Here is a 25,077-nt window from a genome sequence, read left to right as displayed (position 1 = left end):
CGGAAACAGATTCAATAAATATTCCTGTTCTGCCAGTTCAAAAAATATTATTCTAATAAGTGGCTATATCCTCATGAGGGGTTGGTGTGTGGGTTTCTCATGCAAAGAGATTAATATTAGGCCAAGATTAACACAAGTACTTGTATTGCCTAATTTAACATTCCAGTGTACTAGATAGAACCCTTTCCTGGAATAGAATCTCATAGTAGAACTCATTATTTTTTTAGGGGAGAACTCTGTCTTGGGAATTATTTGATTGACTTTTTTAAACAGAGTATATGAGAGTTGTCATATATGTAGAGGCAAAAAGACAGAATAAATCAGGAATTTTCATCCAACTAGGTGAATTGGTTAACAACATGGAATGATCCTTGATCAAGGTGCTATAGGCCTCCCTTACTCTGCCCTCCCTTTTTTGCCTAGTACTCTGGCAATCCCTTTTTTTTACCATACTTGCCAGTACAAATAACATACCGGTAAGTTCTTTGAATTATTCATGTCCAGGAAGCAACTGGCGGTCTTAGCATATGCAGTTCACTGCATAATTCAGCAACACAGCAGCCTCTCCCTGCAAACCGAAGCTGGTTAATAGAGAAATGCTTCCCTGAAGATACAACAGAGGTGTGCGGTGGATTCTCTCTCGCCTTAGGAGAAAAACCAATTGCATTTCTACAGGATGTCAGTCTGTCTTTCTATATCGCTCCTTCTCCCCAGCTATATATCAGGACATGGAGGATGAAAAGGAAGTCCAGTTGTTAGAAGGGAAATATCTGCCAGTGATATAAAATGTCCTATATCCAGCTAGGTCTTGAGGTTCCTGATGTTACTGGGTGAGGGACATCTATATCCCATGTGCTTTTGAACCTTCTATCTCAGACGTTTGCCTGAAAGTCCTGATACTGTTGGGCGTGGATGTCCTAAGTAACTTTTTAGTAAACCACTTTGGTGTATATAAGTAAAAGGCAATATAGCAATTTTTTTTTTTTAATAAGCAGTTGCAGATATATTGTTCAATGAAGTTGGTTAGCCGATGAGAGGGTGCTTGATTGCCATTGGTTGCTTCTTTCCAGGTTGAGGATTATAGCTGGCCCCAGTCAGAGGAGATAGAATCCTTAGCTGCAGTGGCCAATGAGAATCCCATCTGGTGGGTGGATGCTTGATTTCTATTGATTGCTGCCTGAGCTCCTCTGATATAGTATTCCAGTCTGCCTCTTAAGAGTAAGTAAACCTCTTAAGTGAGTTCATTTTCAGCAACCACGGTAAATATGAAGTTAAATTTCTGCTGTAAACAAAAACCAGGAGGAATTCAGTACCGTAAACTGAAACCTGCAGAAAACAGCTGTTCGGGTTCTTTTGCCAGCCTCTTAACTAGCAGATGAAAAGAGGAGCTCTGTGAGGGGCCTGGAAAATCAGCTAAATACTCATTTGTACAGGGGTTGAGAGAATCATGATTGGCCTTAAAACCAGCACGGAATCAGGAATACTGAGGTTGAATTGTTGCAAGGTGATACCGCAGTATGCCCCTGAATTCTCCTTGAGGTGTAAAAAGTAAGCCTTCTCTGACCGCAGTCAAGATGGCAGCTAGAACAGTTATGATGGCAGTATCAGCAGGAGAGTGGGCCCAGGAGATTTCCCATTTGGTCCACAGCAGCACTGTACAATCACCTAAACAAACTACAGTTAGCAGTAGATGAAATCGGTGAAAAATTTGACTTACTCCCGCTGCTTATCAGAAGTAGAGCATCTTGTGTCTGATAGAGAGGATGAGGTTGCGAGAATGACTTGACAAATAGAAGATCTTCAAAAAGAAAATTTGCTGCTTCGTGACTGAGTGGAAGTGCAGGAAAACAGGACCCGTAAAAACAATTTACGGATCATAGCTTGCCAGAAAAAATTACGGATGAGCTATATAAATTATTTGGGAGAATGGCTTCCAACTCAGCTAGGCCTAATAAACTCCACCACCATGTTCTGCTGTGCGCAAGCTCATAGAATTGGGGCATGTAAAGAATCAGACAAGATACCCTGACCTGCAATAGCCCATTCCCTTAACTGGTCAGAGAAGGAGAATATACTGCAGGCGTATAACAAGATGGAACGGCTCGAATATGAGAATTCTAGAATTTTCTTTTTTTTTCTTTATTTATATTTTTCAAATAAAATTCACAAGAACATCTTGCTACATGAAACACAGAGAAGGAAAATATTTCAAAAGAAGAAAAAATTCTTGCAATATAACCAAATCTTAATCCCCTTTTCTTAGACCACAATTTCAATAAGGATAGTCAAACATATTAAGGGAGAAATTAATTACATATCATTTGCAGTAAAGCTTAGTGTGAATCAACGACTAATTCAATAAATCCCTTTTTCCATTCATTCCTTGATGATTTTCTTAATATCTAGAAACTGCTTCAAATTTTCTGGAGAATAAAATGTACATTTGACACCCAAGTACCTGACCAGGCACTTACAGGAATAAGCAAGGATTTCCTCTCTCAGCATCAAGAATTCTAGAATTTTCTTGTTCAATGATTATTCGGCCCGCGTAGTACTCCAGTGGAAGGAAATAACCCATATTTGTGCAACACTTCATCGAAGAATTATGTAATTCACTTTGGCATGTCTGGCTAAACCAGGGGTGTCAAAGTCCATTCTCGAGGGCCGCAATCCAGTTGGGTTTTCAGGATTTCCCCAATGAATATGCATGATAATTATTTGCATGCACTCCTTTCATTGTATGCTAATAGATGTCATGCATATTCATTGGGGAAATCCTGAAAACCTGACTGGATTGCGGCCCTCGAAGAGGGACTTTGACACCCCTGGGCTAAACCAAAGGTATGGCATGAAGGAAAGATGTTAATGGCAGACAAGGATGCAGCAAGGATTCCTCAACAACCTCCCTGGAGAAGCAGAGAGACAGGATGCCTCATCACCTTGTGGCAATCTTGGTCAAGACATTAGCCTCCAGACTGACTTGGCAATTGAAGTCGGATATACAAATGATACACGCTGGATTCCTGCCTATGTTACAGTTACCGGTATTTGTTTGTTTGCTGGCTATACCCCATGAGGGAACGCTGTAGAGGGGGCTAGGAGCGATGGTGAGTATGAACCTTGATAAGGGAACACACCTTGCAACTGATTAAGTGTACTCTAGCACCTCATCATGATTTAATAGACCAAATAATAAGGGCACAGAAGAGAGGCTGAGAGCAGTTGCTGGTTGTTTGCTTTCTTACAATGTACATACTTGACATCATTTGTTATAAGTGGACATTGGCCATATGGATGTGTTTGAGGACAGGGATGAGAGACGCTGTTATTAATCTCTAGCATACTTGCCATTATGACAAATGATGAGCTAAGACTGCAGACTGGAATATTATACTACCTGTATTGCACCTTTTCTACCTATCGGAGATATTTGATGCTTTTGGGAATATCAGCTGGCTATGCTTCCATTTGGGACTAATGCATCTTGCTGATTGCAACACATCACGGCCTTGGGTTTTTTCTCTGAGGGACCACTCACGAAGAGCATGTGTGACAATCAGAATTTTGAACTTATTTTGGTTTTCACAGTTTCTAGAGAGAGAGCCTGTAGGTGTCAGTGTAGGTGGAGGAGGGGAAGGGGGAGAGAGGATACGGTGTGTATGTGTTGGCATGAATGGGAATGTGATATGGTAGAAGATGAGAGGAGGAGGGGAGTAGGTGTAAAGGTGTAGACCACCTTGTCACTTTTCGATATCAAAATTATAGAATATGTGAGATGGTTCATTTGAAGATTATCACCTTGAATGTAGGTGGCATCCACTCTCCCATCAAAAGAAAAAAAAATCCTAACTTAGGCTACATCCACTCTCTCCTTTTGTAACCATCTTCAAGAGACTCTGCACTACAGAGCACATTAAACTGAAGAGAGGCTATTCTGCATTTAATGGGCATCAAAGGGGAATAACTGTCTTACTGCACAAGCAGCTGCAATTTCACCTTCATAAGCTGCAGCAAGATAAAGAGGGGAGCTTTATTATTATGGTTGGAGAATTATGGGGCCACAAAGTAGTGGTTTGTAACTTATATGCACCTAATCTTTATAACCACAAATTCTTTTCTAATATAGTGGCATCCATTATAGCATTGTTGGAATATCAGCTGGTGATGAGCGGAGACAAAAAGACTATGAGAGCAAGGGAGTTAACTTTCCAGTTAGACAGTTGGGGGCTATTGATGCTTGGAGGATCTTGCACTCCCAAGAACAAGATTATACATTTTATTCTAATCTATATAAAATTTACGCTGGGCTTGACTACTACTTGCTTTCTAAGTCACTGCTGTCCAAGATTGTAGATGTGAAAATATTTTGTCATCCACTCTTTCTGATCATTTGCAAGTGTTCTTAATCCTAGGGATAGTATTGGAACCCAAGAGAATGTGGAAGTTTCCTGTATCTATATCGGGATCTTACGTTCCAGGCATATCTAAGGGAACAATGGTTACTTTACCAACAAGCTAATGCAACTCCTGATGTGTCCCCTCTGATATATTGGGAAGCTTCTAAATCAGTAATGGGAGGCCATATTTTGGCCTACACAAAGAAACTAAGGAGAGAACAAGAGGCTGAGATACTTCAGTTGTCAGGCCAACTAGTTATCCTTTATAGGGTTCACACAAACAAAAAATCTCTGAAATAAAGAAAAAAATGGACACCATATTAAACAGAGCCTCCCAAGACCTTTACTATCATAGATATGAGAGGCTTCATAGATGGGGAGAGAAAGCCAGCCGATTGCTTGCCAATCTGGTCTGCCCCTGTAAAAAGAGGCATTTGATCAATGAATGTGATGTTCAAGGGAAAAATTATACCCAAGAGCAACAAATTAGGGAGCAGGTTGTGAAATATTTTTAGAGAACTATATATGCTCAAAGGGATTTAGATGAACAAAGAAGGAAAAATTTCTTTCAATAATTTATCTGCCAAAATTGTCCCCATATCAGTTGTCTGAGCTAAATGCGATCTGGACATAGGTACGACAAACGAGGTGATTAAATTTGCGGACGATACATAGAAACATAGAAGATGACGGCAGATAAGGGCCATAGCCCATCAGGTCTGCCCACTCTACTGACCCACTCCCAAGTCTACTATCCTAGGGATCCCACTCCTGGTGACAGGTTTCCTTGGCTTAACCCTCTAAGGGATCCCACATGGGCATCCTATTTGCTCTTAAATTCTTGCACGCTGTTTGCTTCAATCACCTGCACCGGGAGCTCGTTCCAAGGATCAACCACTCTCTCGGTGAAGAAATATTTCCTGGTGTCGCCATGAAATTTCCCGCCCCTGAGTTTGAGCGGATGCCCTCTTGTGGCTGAGGGTCCTTTGAGAAAGAGAATCTCTTCTTCCATCTCGATACGGCTGGTAATATACTTAAACGTCTCGATCATGTCTCCTCTCTCCCAACGTTCCTCGAGTGAGTACAGCCGCAAATTTTTCAGCCTTTCCTCGTAAGATAGATCCTTGATATGAAGTTATTCAGAGTAGTAAAGATTGCGAAGATCTGCAATGTGACATAATCAGGCTCAAGGAATGGGCATCGACATGGCAGATGAGGTTCAACGAGGATAAGTGTAAAGTGATGCATTGTCAGTAACAAAAATCTCCTGCACGAATACAGGATGTCCGGGACGGTACTTGGAGAGACCTCCCAGGAAAGGGACTTGGGAGTTCTGATCGACAAGTTGATAAAGCCGTCCATGCAATGTGTGGTGGCGGCGGCAAAAAGGGCAAACAGAATACTAGGAATGATAAAGAAGGGGATCACAAACAGAAGTTAAAATGGTTTGTTGACTTAATTCAGTTACAATATGACATCACCTAGAATTTTGATGTACAGTGTTTACTTGAGGTCATACTAGACTGGAAAATGTAGTAACATCTGTTTGTACAACCCTCTTTGACAAATAAAAAAACAATTTCAGTTGAGCTCTAATGCATGTGTTGTGACAGTATTAGTGGATGAGGAGTCGAACAAAGCTAGTTCTTGGTACATAGGCCAGGTGCTGGTTTCTGCACCCTGCCTTGCTGTTGGATCTTTTTTGTTTTCTTCCTTCCCATCCTATCTGACTTGTGTTGTTGTTGTTGTTGTTGTTATTATTATTATATCATGCAAGGCCTTGTTATCTCCATCTTTCCAAGGGAGCCTTCAGTTTGTCATGTGGGCTTTGGTCTGGTTTATTTATTGCAGTTCACGGAGGAGAAGTTGGGTCAGGCTGAGAAGACTGAACTAGATGCCCATTTTGAGAACTTGCTGGCCAGAGCAGACAGCACCAGGAACTGGACTGAGAAGATCTTACATCAGTCGGAAGTTTTACTTCAGCCTAACCCGAGTAAGGGCACTGCTGTAAATATTATGCCTCCTAATGCCGAACACCTAAATTGGACATGTAGGTGTGGGGTGAGGAGTAGAGCTTGGTGGCATATTATAAGCAGGTTGTGGTCTAGCTCCTGGGGAGGGAGAGTTTGATGTGGTGGCCCTCACAGCTGGAGCGTGAACCTGGTGTGTGGCTGCTGGTGAAGTGACTGCCCTCACAGCTGATCTCTTAGACTGTACTATGGAGGAGAGTGTGGCATAGTGGTTAGAGCTAAAGTCTCAGCACCCTGAGGTTGTGAGTTCAAACCCTATGCTGCTCCCTGTGATTCTGGGCAAGTCACTTAATCCTCTGCTGCCCCAGGTACATTAGACAAGACTGTGAACCCACAGGGACAGATAGGGAAAAATGCTTGAAATACCTGTATGTAAACCGCTTTGAGTGTGGTTGTAAAATTACAAAAAGGCGGTATACAAGTCCCAATCCCTTTCCAAGTTTATTTACAGTTTGATATACCGACCATCAAACAAATATCTGGACGGTTTACAATTTCTTCAAGAGCATGCCCTGCTGCTGTCACTGAGATGTTTTGGGGAGGTCTAGTGCCATTCAGTGCTCTCTTGGTATCATACACTTTTTAATCTCCTTATTCTCCTCCAGGTGCTCGGGTTGAAGAGTTCTTATATGAGAAACTGGACCGGAAGGTGCCATCTCGGACCACCAATGCAGAACTATTGGCCCAGTATATGATGGAGGCAGCCAATGAGTTTGGGCCTGGAACCCCATATGGTGAGTGGTGATGCTATGGGATACTGGAGCATGGGGTTGGGAGGGTCCAGTCATTTTCTGTCAGGTGGGAATGTGCTAGTATTATTCAGACTCCAACAGATGAGTGACTGCACTGAGCGTCCGCTGCAGCAGGCTGTAGTTCTCTGAAAGATTCATAGAAACAGCCTTTGCTTGTCTGAGTTGCATAGCTGCAGCTTCAAACATTTCAGCACTAGGGAGGAGATACTCAAAAGCTTGCCATGGAAATAAGACTGATTGTAGCTAATCTTAACTTACAAGACAGCTCAGCCTGTGTTGCACAAAAGGGTTCTCGGGGACTTCTACTAATCATGGTAGCAGCCACCAAGAACACTATGCAAATGCATTTCAAGGAGCTCAGAAGGGATTACCCACCTCTTACCAGGAAACATTTTCTGGCAGGTCTGGAGCTGCTGGTAGCTGGCTGTGTGTCTGTTGTATGTATGTCCTGTACCTATGATCAGCTGTTAGGCATGGAACACACACTCGCACAATAGCTGTGTCCATACCATGCCCCCCCCCCCCCCCACAAAAACAAAAAACTCCACAAAAATAAATTCTCTGGAGCTTTTGCAATTGGGAACTGTACTGCTCCTGCACAGAAGAGCTGCGCCTACCACTTAGCTCTTGTGTGCAGGTGCCAGGTACGGTTCCTCCCCCCTTACTGGGCTATTCAGCACGCATATGATTTGCATGCTATTTGTGCTGAGCATGCCCCAGAAACCCCAAATCGCTCCCAAGCTGGTATTTTTTTTTACCAGATTGCCGGAGCTCTCTGCATCCTGCCATAGGTTTATTAGAATTCTCAGCATGATGGGTTACATGTCCTGTCCATTTGTGTTCATGTATTTATATGGGAAGGGCCGAATAATTGTGCAGATAAGTAATTCAATTCAGTATCATAAGTTTGATTTTTTTTATTCCCCCCCCCCCTATTATGCATAAAAAAATACAAGTTTAAAGGGAATTAGTGTGTTTACCACCTTTATTCTGGCATGCTCTTAAATTTGTTTTATTTTATTTAAAAATTTTTATCTTCTTTCATTATTTCTATTTTCTGTCTCTTTAATTTTTGATCTTGGAAATGTATTATATGATGTTGTTGTTACATATTTTTAGTTTATCAGATACAAATATGATAGGGAGTATCCGTATCTGTGTGGCCATAACCTTTTTTCCTTTCTTTTCCAGGGCAGACCCTTCTCAGGGTCGGAGAAACAGAAAAGCGCCTGGGAGGAGCTGAGAGAGAGTTCATCCATGCATCCTCTATCAACTTCCTAACTCCACTGCGCAGTTTCCTGGAAGGGGATTGGAAATCAATTTCTGTAAGTTTAAATTCTGGGGGATTTAAGTTCTTTGACTTTCTTCCTAGAGCAGTTCAGGACATGAGTTGTCTTCTGGCTGTACCAGGCATTTCCATTCTGCCTTTGCTTGCCAAAGCCTCACAGTTTTTACTGAAACCTGTTCTTCGGAGTTTACAGACTCTCAAAATGCAACCAAACTAAAACCACATATTTTTAATGCTTAAAAAGCTCTTCCTATAAGTGCCTGCAAGAGACTGGGATTGGGATTTGATATACCTCTTGTCCAAGCAGTTTACAATCGGGTACTCAAGCATTTCTCCCTATCTGTCCTGGCGGGCTCATAGTCTGTCTAATGCAGTGGAGGATTAAGTGACTTGCCCAGGGTCACAAGGAGCAGCATGGGGTTTGAGCCCATAACATCGGGATGCTGATGCTATAGCTCTAACCACTACACCACACTCTCCTCCTGTGATGCTAGGCCTTTAGACTGACCCACCTAAGAGTTCTACTGTTTTTATAGAATACTGATAAAATCATATTCAATATGTGCTGTGAGTTGCAAGTTCTTTTCTTCAGGTCAACCTTTCCTTGTATGCCCTGAAATCTGCCTTACTTCCTACCTTGTACTTTCTTCAACAGAAGGAAAGACGACTCCTGCAGAATCGCCGCCTTGACCTTGATGCTTGCAAAGCCAGACTGAAGAAAGCCAAAGCAGCTGAGGCAAAAGCAGCGGTAATCTACCATAATCCTTCACTTCCAGGAGTCATGGAGGTTGCTAGTGTAGATCCATATAAGTGTGGTATGGCATGTTTTCTTCCTATAACAGGCAGGGTATAGAGCAGGATTACCCTTCAGCAATGATCTTCTTGTTTATCCTCTTTGTCTGTGCTTTTATCATCTGTGACCTTACATTTGGTAACAGTGTTCCCCCCCCTTCCCCCCGCTTGGCTGATTTTAGAAATAACATGGGTTCCATTTATCCCTTTTCACGGAGCCTTCCCTCAACTCGGCATTTTTAACAATTGCCTTATCCTGCTTTCTTTCTTTTGCTCCTCCTCCTCCTCCTTCTCCAACACTCTTTCACCTGTTTTGTGAGTTAAATGTGGATGCTGGAGTGGATTCAGTCATTGCATTTGCTGAGTCCAGGCTGCTCTATTCCAGAGGATTAACAGGTGGTATGTGGAGCAACAAAATGGCCCTTACTCCATTAAACTAATTCTGTGGTGTGACAGACATGCAGGGAAGTGAGTGGGAAATTCCGTTTACTGTATATAATATGATATAAATCTAGATTTATAGGACAAAAAATGGGGGTATTGGTTTATATTCGAGTCTTACTACTACTACTACCACTACTTATCATTTCTATAGCTCAGCAAGAAGTATACAGCGCTGTACATTAAACATGTAAGAGACAATCCCTGCTCAATAGAGCTTACAATCTTAATTACAACAGACAAATAGGAGTTAGAGAATTTCTCAAAAAGGAAATGATAAAACAGACATGGACCCATCACAGGCCTCTCCACGGGCCTACCTTAAGCCCTTCTAGTCCAGTGGTGAGCCAGGGCAACAGAGATCCTCCTATTCTTCTGTCCCATGCAATCTCAGTGCTCAAAATGGCTGATGCCTTGAGTTCAGTTTATATTTGAGTCAACTTTTTTTTGCCCTCCTTTTTTTTTGGGGGGGGAAGTTATCTCAGTGTATATTTGGATGGGTTTATATTCGAGTAGATACAGTAATATCAATATTCTCTCATCCAAGTAATACTGAGGAGACTGAAATTCTAGCCATTTCTTCAAGGAGACCTCCAAAATGTGTACTAATTTGTTCTCTTTTTGCTTTATAATCTGCAAAGTGTGGAGGAGAAGTGAGTACAACTGTCTTAGAGTTGTGATGTGGGCTGTTCTTTCCTACAGACATTTCATCATCTCTGTACAGGCCACACAGCTAGTTTTCCTACATTTTCCATTTTTTTTCTGTGAGAGATTTCATGATTGTAGTGCTGTGATACTTTAAAATCTTGCTCTAATCTAATCCGAGTTCCACTTGGAAATACAAAAAGCAGATTTGGGGAGTGGGAAGTCATTACTGAAAAGTTTTAGGGGTATTATTTTGGGCATGTTTTCTGGAACTGACAGACTGTAACAGGAGCAAGATGCCCCACATTTCAGGAGGGATTACTAGGGGTCCATCTGTAGGCCTGGTTTTGTCCATTATTCAGTCTGAACTTCTGTATGATGTATGCAAATTCTTATTTCCTATAGGCTTTGCCTGATTTTCAGGAGACTAGACCTCGCAATTACGTCCTCTCGGCCAGTGCTTCAGCGGTAAGAACCTTTTTTTTTTCTTTAGTTCACATGAATTCCCCTTTTTTTCCTTCAGTAGCTCTACATTTTAATGGGACTTTTCATGTCCCCTCCAATCCCAGATAGTACTGCTTTGTACAGGGGAAGGGAAAAGACTTCCTTTCCCAAACAGTCCTAGAAGTCCTTTTAATAGTATAATTCTCAAATACAGTATAATCTATGCAAAGGCTGTACATGTCCTTCAAACACAGAGTATCTGTCACTAACCAAGGACCATAGATGTGTAGGTCCTGGGAGATATTGGTATAAAATTGAACTTTGGAAACGCTGACCAGCAATATAATTCAGTGGCTGGCAGATATTTAATTTCTTTAAATGTATTCTAGAACATTTAGGGGCTTTTGTGTATGCAGTTTTTCTAATGTTGGACTTACAAAAAATGTGATCAATAATAAACTGGTTTTGAAATCCCTGGTTTTCCTGTGACCCACCCAGCCCTAGATCTCAGCCTGATGTAGAGGAGTGAGAGATCGTCATTCTAATTTCCCTTTTTGGTTATATTGGGTTTGAATTTCAAAAAATACTCAACAGCTTATTAAATAGACTTGTAACCTGAATAGCTACTAAGAAAGATAAGGCCAGAACATTAAGAGGACCCCATAAAGGAGGGATGACTTGGGAAGAAATAGTAGCCAGATGTACTTGATTAGAAGCAGCTGATTGACGCAGGGGAAAAGAGAATCCTCCAAACTGTTTCCATATGTCCTTGCAGCTGTGAATCCTTGTCTATAACTTGATGTCTGTGCCATGTGTCCATCTTTCATTCAGATGTTGAAAAGTCAGCAATGACCTCATGTCTGACCACTGGTGGACTAAACGTGCATCAGTGGAATAGCTGAGAAAGGAAAGTTCATGTCGGTTTTTTGGAAACCCGGAACCAAGACAGATATGACAAACAATGATTCAGTCCGTGTTTATGCTGAAACACACACACAGCTTTCTTAGCCTGTCTTTGAAAGATCTGCCCTAAAGGGGAGGGGGAGAGTTGGCTATCTGTAAATCACAGGACTACAGCAATGGATGCCAGCTATCATTGACCCCACCCAATCTGTCCTTCCCAGATATGTTTACTACACAGCAGTGATTCTCTGCCCAGTCTTTCGGACACAGCAAGACACTTGGGTTTTCAGGATGCCCACAATCAATATGCATGAGAGAGATTTGCATGCACTGCTACTGATGTATGTATCTCATGTATGTGTTAGATTTTAAGGACCTGGCACATAGGTATAGCAGAATGTTTTATCCCATTTACATATGACTGAAAACCAAGATCCTAATATCCCTCTGCTATTTTTTGAATTTGGTTCTGTTGCTTTATTTATGAATCGGAGATTGTTGCATGGATTACTTCATTAGCCATGGAAAGGCTACCAGAGTGGGCTACACTTCCTAAGACAAGTACCAGAAGAGGGAAACTGCTGGTTACCTCAGGTGTAGGGTTCTTGGCATTTCCTCTCCCCTCCCCCAAGTTATTACTGTATGACATCTGTCCTGTTATTGTATTTTGCTGTCTCTTGAAGTCTCCAGCACTCATGCCCTTTCCTGTTACTCTGTGACTCTCCTGCAGCTCTGGAGTGACGAGGTGGATAAAGTAAGTATGGAACCCTCCTCCCCCTTAATGTTTGAGTCATCCACCCTGCTACTTTCCTGGGAATAGGGAAGGGGAGGGAGTAAGTAGTATCGACAGTGTAGAAACTATTGTGCCAGTCAAAACCTAGATAAGTAAAGAATGGTAAGCACAATTTACCTAGGCACAATGTGTCAGAAAGGAAGCATTTCCAAATGATCTTAAAACTTTTAGACCCTTTTGCTAGCTGGGCTACTTCTCTCTCTCTCTCTCGATCTCACCTGTGTTTTGGGCTAAGTGAACTCCTCACATCCACTGGCATTTGTGTATATGTGTGCATCACTGATTGACCTCTTTAGGAGTCCCTGTGTTTGTGTATTGCTAATGGGTTCTTGTACTGCAAAGGATTCCAGATGATAGGTGATCTCCCTCTTCCTGAAAACTGTTTGCACAAGGATATCGATCACATCTTTCAGCTCTGTTTCCTTCTCTAGTGGACTGCACTGCCATCTCCAGTTTTTCCTTCTCCACAAGTGCACTGAAAAGGTGTGTTTATGATCTGCTCTGACAACTTTTATTTTTTTATTTTTATTTTTTTTTGGGGGGAGAAGGTGTCTCCGAATTTTAAGACTTTGGTGCCAGTAGTCTGCAGCTAGCAGAGCAACCATTTTTGTCCCTGTATAGCCAGCCTGCATTAACTTTTTGGTGCTCAGGGTCAATTCCCCTTGAACAGGGGTTCTTAACCTGGGTCTGTGGACCCCTGGAGGGGTCCGTGAGAGTCAGATATAAAAATTAACATTTATATTCACTATACAGCCCGGTACTGTTGATTTTTCTCACAGATAACAAGAGAATAGTAGTGGAAGAAGAAAACGTAACAGTAGTAGATCAGTTTTAATTTGTACAAGAGGAGTGTAGTAAGTTATGAGTGACCATTCCTTTTTGCATAAAAAATGAGTGTTTACTTTAAAGTTTAATAATACTTTGTGTGTGTCATATATGTTTGAGACAATCAGATCGCAATAAACATAGAAGATGATGGCAGAAAAGGGCTACAGCCCATCAAGTCTGCCCACTCTGCTTACCCACCCCTTTCTATGCCCTAATGACCCAATTTCCTTATCTTGACCCTCGTAGGGATCCCACATGGGTATCCCATTTATTCTTAAAGTCTGTATAGCATACAAAGTTGTGTTTATGTGAATATTTCTGGGGAAGGGGGGGTCCATAGCTTTCATCAGATTCTTAAAGGGGTCCATGATTCAAAAAAGGTTAAGAATCGCTGTCCTAGAAGCTAGCTCATGTTCCTGTTGAGTGCAGGCTATTTGGCACAGTGGTGGTCTGAGGGCTTTAACGGGTGCTGGCTGCATTTTAGCTCCCTCTTTCATGGCGCATGGAATTTTGGGTGTTGAGGTCTCAATCCGACTGGCAAAGTGAAAATGGCAGCGTTTGAATGTTCAGAGGCAGAAATCTTCTCCATTAATTCCAGCTTCATGTTAAGATGAAGCAGGCAGGTACCAGCACAGTTCTGTGAATTCAGGTTATTGCAGCTTATAGGAAAAAAATCGGGGAGGGGAGGGTCTGAAATTTTCAGTTTTAAGGAGTTCTGGGGCCAGAGATAGGATCCCGCACCTCAAAAAAACCCTTTTTCATAATTTTCTGGACTTTGGTGTAGCTTCCCCAGGACGTTTTCTGGCACAAAATCGCTCCTGTGTCAGCCATCTTAAATTTCCTGATTTTATTTAAAAAGCTTTTACTTTAAAATTGGTTTAGATGGTCTCCTCGGGCCTTTCCACCCCTTTTATTATGCCAGCTTTGTGCTGGATCGCCAGCTGAGGCGTGTCCGTGCACTGCATGCTTTGGGAGCCTTGTGCGTAGCCTCTTCTATTATCTCCAGGGCTGGGGAAACTGCAAGGGGCTCGTCCTTTCATGGAAGAAATCCCTTTCGGTGCCTTTAAATAGCAACTTTGCAAAGCGCAGTTGCGTAGTCACTGAAGAGCCCAAGTCAAGTCCCTATAGAGGTCCTCTGGGCTTTCTGGACAGGGCTCTGCCCCAGACTTTGTGAGCTTAATGTGGAAAGCCTATTTAATTTGCCGGGGTTCCCCTGTGCTGTCTGTGAGTGTGCCAAGGGCTGCATAAGTGTATCTTCCTACACAAAGCGCTTCCCCCCCCAGGAAAGATGATCAGGACCAAGAAAGCCAGTCAGATAGAGACTGGGAGGAATGGGGTGACCCTTGACAAGGGGGAGGACCTTCAGTGTGCTATCTTTTTAAATCAGTGGATATTATCACAGATTCATTGTAGGAATTGAAGTTGGAATCCCTGCAAATCTGGCTACCCAATGCTCAGTTATGAGTGACACTAGGAGAGAGTGTGGCGCAACGGTTAAAGCTACAGCCTCGGCACCCTGAGGTTGTGGGTTCAAACCCACACTGCTCCTTGTGACTCTGGGCAAGTCACTTAAAACCTCCCCCCCATTGCCCCAGGAACATTAGATGGATTGTGAGCCCACCGGGACAGACAGGGAAAAATGCTAGAGTACCTGAATTCATGTAAACAGAACAGTATATAAAATTAAATAAATAGGTGTCGGGCTATATTTTTTTCTCTTGCATCCAGACGCTGTTAATTACAGGGCATTGGACACCCCAGAGGGTTCCTTACAGGTAGCTAAGACAATGTCTAAGCTTTACTTTATGATTCCTGAATTTCAACAGCTCTTTGTATTGTCTAAAATGGATTCACAGGTGGTTCAGGTTACCAAGCGTACTTCCCCCACCTAATGAAGGAGCAGTCATTTAAAAAGATGTACAGGATCACAGGGTAGATGTTGTTCTTAAAAGACAAGGATAAAGTGTTGTAATTGCTGGATGTGTTTCAGCTCCCTGATCATCTTTTTGTTATGAACAGCCAGGCTAGATGGAGCAGGCCAGCTTCTAAACTGTCCTTTTCAAGATGGATTTGAATGGCGATTTCCTCGACGTACATCAACTGTGATAAACAGTCGCCTCTCTCTCTCTCTCTCTTAAAGTGCATTCCACTAGCATCGTGACTTCCTCAGGGGTAGAGGCCAGGGCGATATGTCCCGAGGAGATTTACAGGGCAGCTATGTGGTCTACACTCAATGCGTATAGAAAGTTTTACAGAGTAGATGTAGCAGCACTGGAAGACACCGCATTTGGCTCCTCGGTCTTAACAGCAGGTTCATCTTATGTGCACGACAGAAGAGCGAGACTTGTATGTGATGATCTTAAGGTGGTATCCTCTTAAACTTCTATCAATGACACATCACCCTTCCACCATGGGACTCATGGGAGGTAAACTTCTTCTTTTTAGAAATTATTTTTTTAATACGATATTTCTATTTTCTTCTTTAATAATTCTTCTACTGGAGAACAGTGACCTCAAGTGCCCACAGTTGTTCAATTTAGAATTAATTATGAAGATTTCTGCCTCTGGACTGGATTCTGAACATCCAAATGCTGCTATGTTCCCTAATAGAAGAATTATTAAAGAAGAAAACAGAAATACAGTGCTCCCCCGCAAATTTGCGGTCGGCAGTTCACGGTCCTAGTCATTTGTGGTATTTTCCGACCACGAATGACCGGAAAGGGGAGGCTGGAGAGGCAGGAGAGGGCAGCTGGATCACCAGCTAGTGAAGGAAATCACTCGCTGTGTGCTCCGACCGCCTCTTCCTGTACTAAAGTTGGGCCTTACCAATCAGGAGCTGCATGTCAAAGCCCGACTTTCAGGCCTTACCAATCAGGAGCTGCGTGTCAAAGCCCGACTTTAGTACAGGAAGAGGCGGTCGGAGCATACAGCGAGTAATTTCCTTCACTTGTTGGCGCTCCAGCTGCCTTCTCCTGCCTTTCCGGCTGCCCTCTCCTGTCTCCCCTGCCTAAAAACCATATTTGCAGTTTTTAAAATTTGTGGGGGAGTACTGTATAGTATTAAAAAAAATAATTTATAAAAAGAAGTAGTTTACCTCTCATGAGTCCCATGGTGGAAGGGTGACTATCTTAAGGTGGCCAAACAGGTTGAAAAGGTGATGGCGAAAATTAGAAGGATGCTAGGTTGCATAGGGAGAGGTATGGCCAGTAGGAAAAAGGAGGTATTGGTGTCTCTGTATAAGACTTTGGCGAGGCCTCATTTAGAATATTGTGTACAATTCTGGAAGCCGCACCTTCAGAAAGATATAAAAAGTATAGAGTCGGTCCAGAGGAAGGCTACTAAAATGGTATATGGTCTTCATCATCGGGCATATGGGGACAGACTTAAAGATCTCAATCTGTATACTTTGGAGGAAAGGCAGGAGAGAGGAGATATGATAGGCGTTTACATACCTACGTAATGTAAATACACATGAGTCGAGTCTTTCATTTGAAAGGAAACACTGCAGTGAGGGCATAGGATGAAGTTAAGAGGTGATAGGCTCCGGAGTAATCTAAGGAAATACTTTTTTACAGAAAGGGTGGTGATGCATGGAACAGTCTCCCGAAAGAGGTGGTGGAGACAGAGACTGTGTCTGAATTCAAAAGGGCCTGGGATAGGCATGTGGGATCTCTCAGAGAGAAAGAGAGAATGGTTACTGCGGATGGGCAAACTAGATGGGCCATTTGGCCTTTATCTGCCATCATGTTTCTATGTTTCTATCTGTTCCACCCTAGAGACAAAGGACTGCTTTGGTGTGTCACCTATTGTCCAGAATCCTTTGCTTTTGCACTACACGGGGAAATTAGGTTCTTACCTTGATTATTTTCTTTGTAGTAGCAGGACAAAGGATTCTGGATACTTCACCTGCTTTCTGCCTCAGACGAATATGTATATCCAGAGCTGGGGAATTTCATTTGTCAGCTGGAAAAGAAAAGAATATATTGGGAGGGGGAGGAAGAGTAGATCTCCATTTATGTTAGTTCTGGTTGCACACAGAATGGTGGTAAGTTTTTCATGCTGTTTATAAAAAATTTGTTACAGAGCAGAACAGAATTGATTTGTCGGGGAGATTCCTCATACCCCCTCCTTTTGTATTTTCATATAGTGGGGATCAACTGCTTTGGTATACACTGAAAGTGGCAGTGCAGTCCACTGGGAAAGGAGGCAGAGCTGAAAGATATGATTTGACATCCTTCTGCAAACAGTTCTCTGGAAGAGGGAGATTACCTATCATCCCAAATTCTTTACCCTTCTACTACAAAGAAAATTATCGAGGTAAGAACCTAATTTTTCCTTGGAGTTCCTTTACTTGTGGGTGGGTGTGGGTGGAACTGAATTAGATAAATGTTTGGTATAAAATTAGAAGAAAAAAAAATCAATATTTGAAAAGGAACATACTAGTTTGATGTTTGACAGGATAAGATAAGCTGCTGCATACCCCAGTATCAGGTGAGCAAGCAAGCAGGACTGCGTACAGGAGGTGCAGGAGGTTAGATCTTACTAAGAGGCTAATAAGACATCTGAGGAAACGGCAGTGGCTTTGGTGGGTCTTTTTTTCTCTTTTCTTTACAAATGCTCCTACAACTGCAGTATGGCTGGGAAATGTGTCACTAAAGCTGTTGCTCCCTTTTTAGCTACCGACTCTGTCCATACAGTGTGATCAAGGGGAGAGACTTTCAATATATGTGAGATTTGACAGGTTGAATCCCTCATGACCCAGTGGAAGAAATGAGAGAGGGAGTGGCAAGGCTGAGAAGCATCTGCATCAAATATAAATACATTGATGAAATGCTTCTTATGGCACCAAAGATCTCGCAGCAGAGAGGGAGAGACGTTTTATTGAAAAAGGACAACTGGATAGAGATCACCAGATTCTGCAGAATCAGTATCCCAACTTCACTTTCCTAAACCTGAAGAACCAGTATGCAGCCCAGGAACAGGAGAAACTGGAACTGGGAACTCCCAAAGTTGCTGGATTAGTGACCACTAGGAAGCAAAGGACAGTGGTCATTGGTTTTCTTTTGATGTGTGCAGAGGTGCTGATTAAATATGATGATCAGGGAAGTCTGCATGATGCAAGATGGATGTTTGCTGAGACTCATCAAACCTACTATTACCAAAAATGAGTTAATGCTCCAGGAAAGAGAGTGAAGCAGATAGGTGCACAGCTGGTGGTCTCTTTGAATCCTCCCTGTCAAGGGTAAAGGCTTGCATCCTAGAGATGCAGGCATTGCTGCACAGATGGTGTCATCAAGGGTATTTTGGTTTCCAGAGTCATGGGATGACTTTCCAAGGACTGTTGAGCAGAAATGCTGTCCACCTATCGAAGAGCAGATGAAGTGTCTTTAGCAGTAGATTGGCTAGCCTAGTGAAGAGGGCTGTAAACTAGGATCATTTAGGAATAGGTGAACAAACCTTTGGGTAAGTAAAACATAAAATGGTAGTTAGATTTCAGCAAAGCCTTGGACATAGAAACATAGAATATGATGGCAGAAAAGGGCCACTGGCCCAACAAGTCTGCCCACTCTAAGGACCCTCCCCCCTAAGCACTTCCACGAAGTGAACCCACATGCTTATCCCATTTTTTCTTAAAATCGAGCACGTTGCTTGCCTCAATTACCTGAAGTAGAAGATCATTCCAATGATCAACCACCCTTTCAGTGAAGAAATACTTCCTAGTGTTGCTATGAAATCTCCCATCCCTGAGTTTCAACAGATGCCCTCTTGTTGCCGTAGGTCCCATAAGGAAAAAGATATCTTCCTCTACTTCAATACGGCCAGTTACATATTTGAACGTCTCTATCATATCTCCCCTCTCTCTGTGTTCCTTGAGAGAGTATAGCTGCAACTTACCTAGACGTTCCTCATATGGGAGATCCTTGAGTCCTGAGACCATCCTGGTGGCCATTCACTGAACCGACTCCACTCTCAGCACATCCTTTTGATAATGTGGCCTCCAAAATTGAACACACTATTCCAGATGAGGTCTCACCATGGACCTGTACAATGGCATTACAACTTCAGGCTTCCTGCTGACAAAACTTCTTCGGATGCATTCCAGCATTTGCCTAGCCTTGGATGAAGTTTTCTCTACTTGATTGGCAGTCTTCATATCTTCACTAATGATTACTCCTAGGTCGCGTTCTGCAGCATTTCTTGTTAAGGTCTCACCATTCAGAGTGTAAGTACTGCATGGGTTTCTGCTGACAAAGTGCATAACTTTACTTTTTTTGGCATTAAAACTCAGTTGCCAAGTTGCAGACCATTGTTCCAGTAAGAGTAGGTCCTGCGTCATACTGTCGGGCATTGTGCTTAGGGAGTTGAGAGATGTCCTTGCGGAACCTTTAGCTACACTCTTCAATCTTTCCCTGAGTACAGGAAGAGTCCCATTGGACTGGAAAACAGCTAATGACATTCCGTCTCACAAAAAGGGATGCAAGACGGAGGCTGAAAATTACAGACTGGTAAGTCTCGCATCGATAGTGTGTAAACTTATGGAAACATTGATTAAACACAATTAGATACGATCCTAAACGATGAGAGACTAAGAGATCCCCACCAACATGGATTTACAAAGGGAAGGTCCTGCCAATCCAATCTGATCAGTTTCTTTGACTGGGTAACGAAAAAGCTAGATACGGGAGAGTCCCTCGATATCGTGTACTTGGACTTTAGTAAGGCTTTTGACAGTGTCCCACACCATAGGTTATTAAACAAGATGAGTTTGTTGGGATTAGAGGAAACATTGACGGCATGGATTAAAGACTGGCTCAGCGACAGACTTCAGAGGGTGGTGGTAAATGGTACTCCCTCTGAAACATCAGAAGTGATCAGTGGAGTGCCGCAGGGCTCGGTCTTGGGTCCCATCCTATTTAATATCTTTGTACAGGATCTGCCTCACGGACTTAGAGGCAAAATTGCATTATTTGCCGACGACACTAAACTGTGCAACATAGTGGGCAAAAGCACAATGCCCGACAGTATGACGCAGGACCTACTCTTTTACTGGACATAGATATATAAAGGCAACCTAAAAATAAACAAAGTTCCCTTGGATTGGCCTCCAAAATGACTGATTAGGTTAGAACCTGGTTATGTGGAAAGTGACAAAGGGTAGGGGTAAATGGCATTCACTCCAAGGAAAACGGCACACTCCTGGTGGTGTGCCACTGCAATCGGTTTTTAGTCTAGCTCTTTTTGAAACATTTCTGTAAGCAATATTATGGAAGAGCTGTCTGGTAAGGTTCAACTTTTTGTGGATGATACCAAAATTTGAAAAAGTAGACACCCATAATGATGTGGTTAACCCTTTCAGGACCATAAGGATCGTAGGCCAATTTTTGTGGTTTTGACGACATTTTTATGGTAAAAAGGGCTTGCAGATGCCAAAAAATTGATTTTTTTTTGTGAAATATCATTATTTTTTTAAAAAAAAAATCACACTTCTGGCTTATGGACAGTGTGGCAAGTGAATCTTCTCGTCAATCTGGCAACGACGCTAATGAATGAATGTCGGAACCAGTTTGTTTACATAAAGGCAGTATCATATGGAATCCGTACATATCAAATTTAGAACTGTAGACTATCCCAATCAAAATTTATAGGATTTTAAAGTTATGGGACAAATATGTCCCTTGGTCCTGAAAGGGTTAACATGACAAAGGAATTAGTAAAGCTTGAAGAATGATTAGAATTTGGCAACTAAGATTTAATGGTAAAAAATGCAGGGTCATGCATTTGGGCTGAAAAACCTCAAAGGGGAGCAGTACAGTTTTATAGGTGGTGAATACGCCTGCGCACAAAAGAAGAGCAGAACTTGGGAGGTGATAATATTTGATCTTAAACTGGGAAAACAGGTAGCATGATGGTAAAGGCTAGAAGGATGTTTGGTTGCAAACAGAGAGGAATGGCCAGCAGGAAAAAAAGAGGTGGTGTGATCTCTCTTAGAATACTGTATACATTTCTCAAGGCTTCGTCTTTAAAAATATATAAACTGAATGATGTTGGTCTAAAGCATGGTTTATACAATGATTAGCATAAAGCATATGGGACAGATTTTTAAAAATCTCATTATGTATACTTTCGAAGAAAGGCAAGAAAGAAGATATGATGTTCATTTAAGCCACAGATGTCTATTAGTTAAATGTCTATTAGGCCTTTTTCAACTGAAAGGAAACTCTGGAAGAAAGGACGTAGAATAAAAGAGAATAGACTTGGGAGAAATCTAAAGAAATATTACTTTATGGAAAGGATTGTGGGGATAGTGGAGAACAGTGAATTCAAGAAAGCTTGGACAGACATATAAGATCTCGATTAGTAAGTAGTGTGGATAGTTAATAAGGTCTCTTATCTACTGTCATTTTTTTTTTGTTGTTTGTTTCTATATTACTTCAGGGTCTCCCTCCCTTGGGTCTGTGTGCGCTTGTTGCTGTGTAGGCTTCTTGGGTGCCCTTTGTGGGTATTATGTGCCTGAAAAAAGACTTCTAAGGGGTCCCCTCTCCTGTGTGTTCAAGACTCTGTGAGTAGGTTCTTGGCTGGATATTACTCCAAGGCTTGGTACAATATTGCACAGAATTCTGTAAGCAAAAGTACTAGGGGTTCTTCTCTGTATGGTAGTATCTCCATATGGGTTTTTTCATGACCAGAATGAAGCCTGCTGCTATGGTGCTGAAAGTGTTCATCTGTACTGTAGAAAGAAATCGGGGATGGGGCTTTGGAGGGGGAATAGTATAGAATGTTTACCCATTCTCCACTATGGGGAAATATCAGCCAAATTAAAAAGTGCAAGGTTTTTGTTTTTTTTGTTTTTACAAGAGAATACTAATATCAGGTAGAAGGGTGAAACAAAAAAGAGAGGACATGTTCCTGAACGGATCTCATGAAAAGCATATCAAAGCTCTACAGGGATACAACCGCTGAAAACATTAAGTGGACTGCTTTAAGGAGCAACTGGTTCAGGAATCAATGAAAGGCAAGGCAGTTCTAGACCTAGTTTTTAGTAGAGCACATGATTTGGTGCAGGAGGTAATGGTACAAGGGCCTCTTGATAAGTGATCATAACATGGTCAGATTTGATATAATCTCTGGAGAAGTACACACAAGAAATCAAATACAATAGCATTTAACTTTAAAAATAGAGACTATGATAACATGAGAATGGTAATAAAGAAACTTAAGAGGAGCAGCTACAAATGTAAAAAATGTATATTATGCATGGAAATTACTAAAAAAATCATCCTGGAAGCCCAGACCAGATATATTCCATTCATTTAAAAAAGGAGGCAGGAAGACCAAACAGCAGCTTGCATGGTTAACCAAGTGAGGTGAAGGAATCTATTACAGCTAAAAGAAAATCCTTCAGAGAGTGGAAGAAGGAAGAAACAGGAGGAAACAGCATTAAGGAATGGCAAGTCAAATGCAAGGTGCTGATAAGGAAGGCAAAGAAAGACTTGGGGGCCAATTTGACACCAATTTTTTAAAAAGGTTCCAGAGGTGATCTGGGAAATTATAGATCGGTGAGTCTGACATCAGTGTGGGGCAAAATGGTAGAGACTATTATAAAGAACAAAATTACAGAGCATATAACGTAATCGTAGATGAATGAGACAAAGCAACATGGATTTAGTCAAGGGAAATCTTGCCTCACCAATCTACTGCATCTTTTTGAAGGGGTGAATAAGGTGAGCCAGTCAATATTTTGTAACTGGATTTTCAAAAGGCATTTGACAAAAGTATCTCATGTAAGACTCCTGAGGAAATTAGAAAGTCATGGGACTGGAGGTAATGCCTTATTATGGATTAAGAACTGGTTAAAAGATAGAAAACAGAGAGTAGGATTAAATGGTCAATATTCTCAATGAAGAAAGGTAAATAATGAGGTCTGTGCTGGGACTGCTGCTTTTGAACATATTTATCAATGATCTAGAAATAGGAGTAATTAGTGAGATGATTAAATTTGTGGATCACTCAAAGTTGTTAAGTCACAAGAGGATTGTGAAAAATTGCAAGGGAACTTTGGGAGACTGGTCATCAAAATAGCAGCTGATGTTCAATGAGAGCAAGTGCAAAGTGATGCATCAGGGAAACTATAGCTATGTGATGCAGGGATCCACATTAGGAGTCCCCACTCAGGAAAAGGATCTAGGTGTCATCTTGAGGATACAAAAATACCCTTTGCTCAGTGTGCGTCAGTGTCTATGAAAGCAAGTAGAATGTTAGGATTTATCAGGAAAGGATGGAAAACAAAGGTGAAAATGTTATCATTACTTTGCATCGCTCCTATGGTGCAGCCTCACTATGAATACTATGTGCAATTCTGGTCGCTACATCTCAAAAAAGATATAGCGGAATTGAAAAAGGTACAGAGAAGGGTGACAAAAATGATAAAAGGGATGGGACAGCTTCCCTATGAGGAAAGGCTAAAGTGGCTAGGACTCTTCAACCAGGAGAAGAGGTGGCTTAGGGGAGATATGATAAAGATCTATAAAATACTGAGTGGAGTGGGTAGATGTGAATTACTTGTTTACTGTTTCCAAAATTACTAGGCCTAGGGGGCATTTAATGAAGCTATTAAGTAGTAGATTTAAAACAAACAGGAGAAAATATTTATTCACTCAATGTGTATTTAAACTCTGAAATTTGTTGCCAGAGAATGTGGTGAAAGCAGTTAGCTTAGCAGGGTTTAAAAAAGGTTTGGCTAACTTCCTAAAAGAGATGTCCATAAGCCATTATTAAGATGGATGTGGGGAAATCCACTGATTATTCCTAGGATAATCAGCATAAAATCTGTTTATTCTTTTAGATCTTTCTGGGTGTAGGCCACTGTTAGAAACAGGATCTAGGACTTGATGGATCTGCATTCTGTCCCAGAATGGCAGCTCTTATGTTCTTTTGACATCAAAATCCACCAGGCATGTACAGCAATCACCCTAAGACATTTCTGTTCTTAGTGCCATCTAATGACATCATCCAGTTATGAGACTAACTTCTGCTTGTCCATAGAAAACGTTACACTTCTTAGGGGGGCTTCAGCCTGCATATCACTTTGGTGCTAGCTGTTAAAAAAGGAGTTGGTGCCCATAGCCACAAGTATCACTTGACCCATTGTCCAAACTTCTGTAAAGCTTAATAGAAGTGAATTGATAAATGAAAATTTCTATTCCGAGCCTCTCCCTAGCACTAGGGAATGATGCTGGACATCTTGCAATTGGGTTCCTAGAAGAAATCAGAAATTTTGCCTGCTGAGGAGTAGATGTCGGAGTCTCTATTTACTGAGTCAACTTGATTACTGTAATATCATCTATTTGGCAATTTCCCAGAAGAATATGCGGCGATTACAACTGGTGCAAAATGCGGCGGTCAAGCTAATTTTTGGGTTGAACAAGTTCGATCATGTGACACCTTCCTACCGACTTCTGCATTGGCTGCCGATGGAGGCACGTGTGAAGTTTAAATTTGGATGTTTTTGCTTTAAGGTACTATTCGGTTTAGCCCCTAAATATATAACTGACCTTTTCTCTTTCTCAGCCAATAGACATAAGAGAAGCTCACACTTGAGTTTTGTTTCCCCACCGGTTAGAGGATGTAAATTTAAAAGACATCATCAACATCTTTTCTCACATCAGGCAGCATTATGGGGTAAAGATCTGGAACAATTGCTTGTGCCTACTATTTATGGGGAATTTAGGAAATGCCTAAAAACATATCTGTTCCTGAAGTATCT

The 25,077-nt window shown here is 41.8% G+C and overlaps 1 protein-coding gene across 2 annotated transcripts in view; it reads left to right on the top strand.

Annotated features, from left to right (window-relative positions):
- Positions 1-25,077, top strand: part of SH3GLB2 (SH3 domain containing GRB2 like, endophilin B2) — a 50,470-nt gene that overhangs the window by 16,903 nt on the left and 8,490 nt on the right. The window contains exons 2-7 of one of the 2 annotated variants that reach the window (XM_033961400.1): positions 6,249-6,390; positions 7,033-7,161; positions 8,371-8,504; positions 9,123-9,215; positions 10,751-10,813; positions 12,423-12,446. In XM_033961400.1, the coding sequence (XP_033817291.1) occupies positions 6,249-6,390; positions 7,033-7,161; positions 8,371-8,504; positions 9,123-9,215; positions 10,751-10,813; positions 12,423-12,446 (585 nt within the window). The remainder of the gene's footprint in view (positions 1-6,248; positions 6,391-7,032; positions 7,162-8,370; positions 8,505-9,122; positions 9,216-10,750; positions 10,814-12,422; positions 12,447-25,077) is intronic. The other variant, XM_033961401.1, reaches the window with a different exon arrangement.

Source organism: Geotrypetes seraphini, chromosome 10 (genome assembly GCF_902459505.1).
Source record: "Geotrypetes seraphini chromosome 10, aGeoSer1.1, whole genome shotgun sequence".
Taxonomy (NCBI): domain Eukaryota; kingdom Metazoa; phylum Chordata; class Amphibia; order Gymnophiona; family Dermophiidae; genus Geotrypetes; species Geotrypetes seraphini.
Note: the sequence above shows the minus strand (reverse complement) of the source record. Positions and strands in the feature narration are given on the sequence as shown.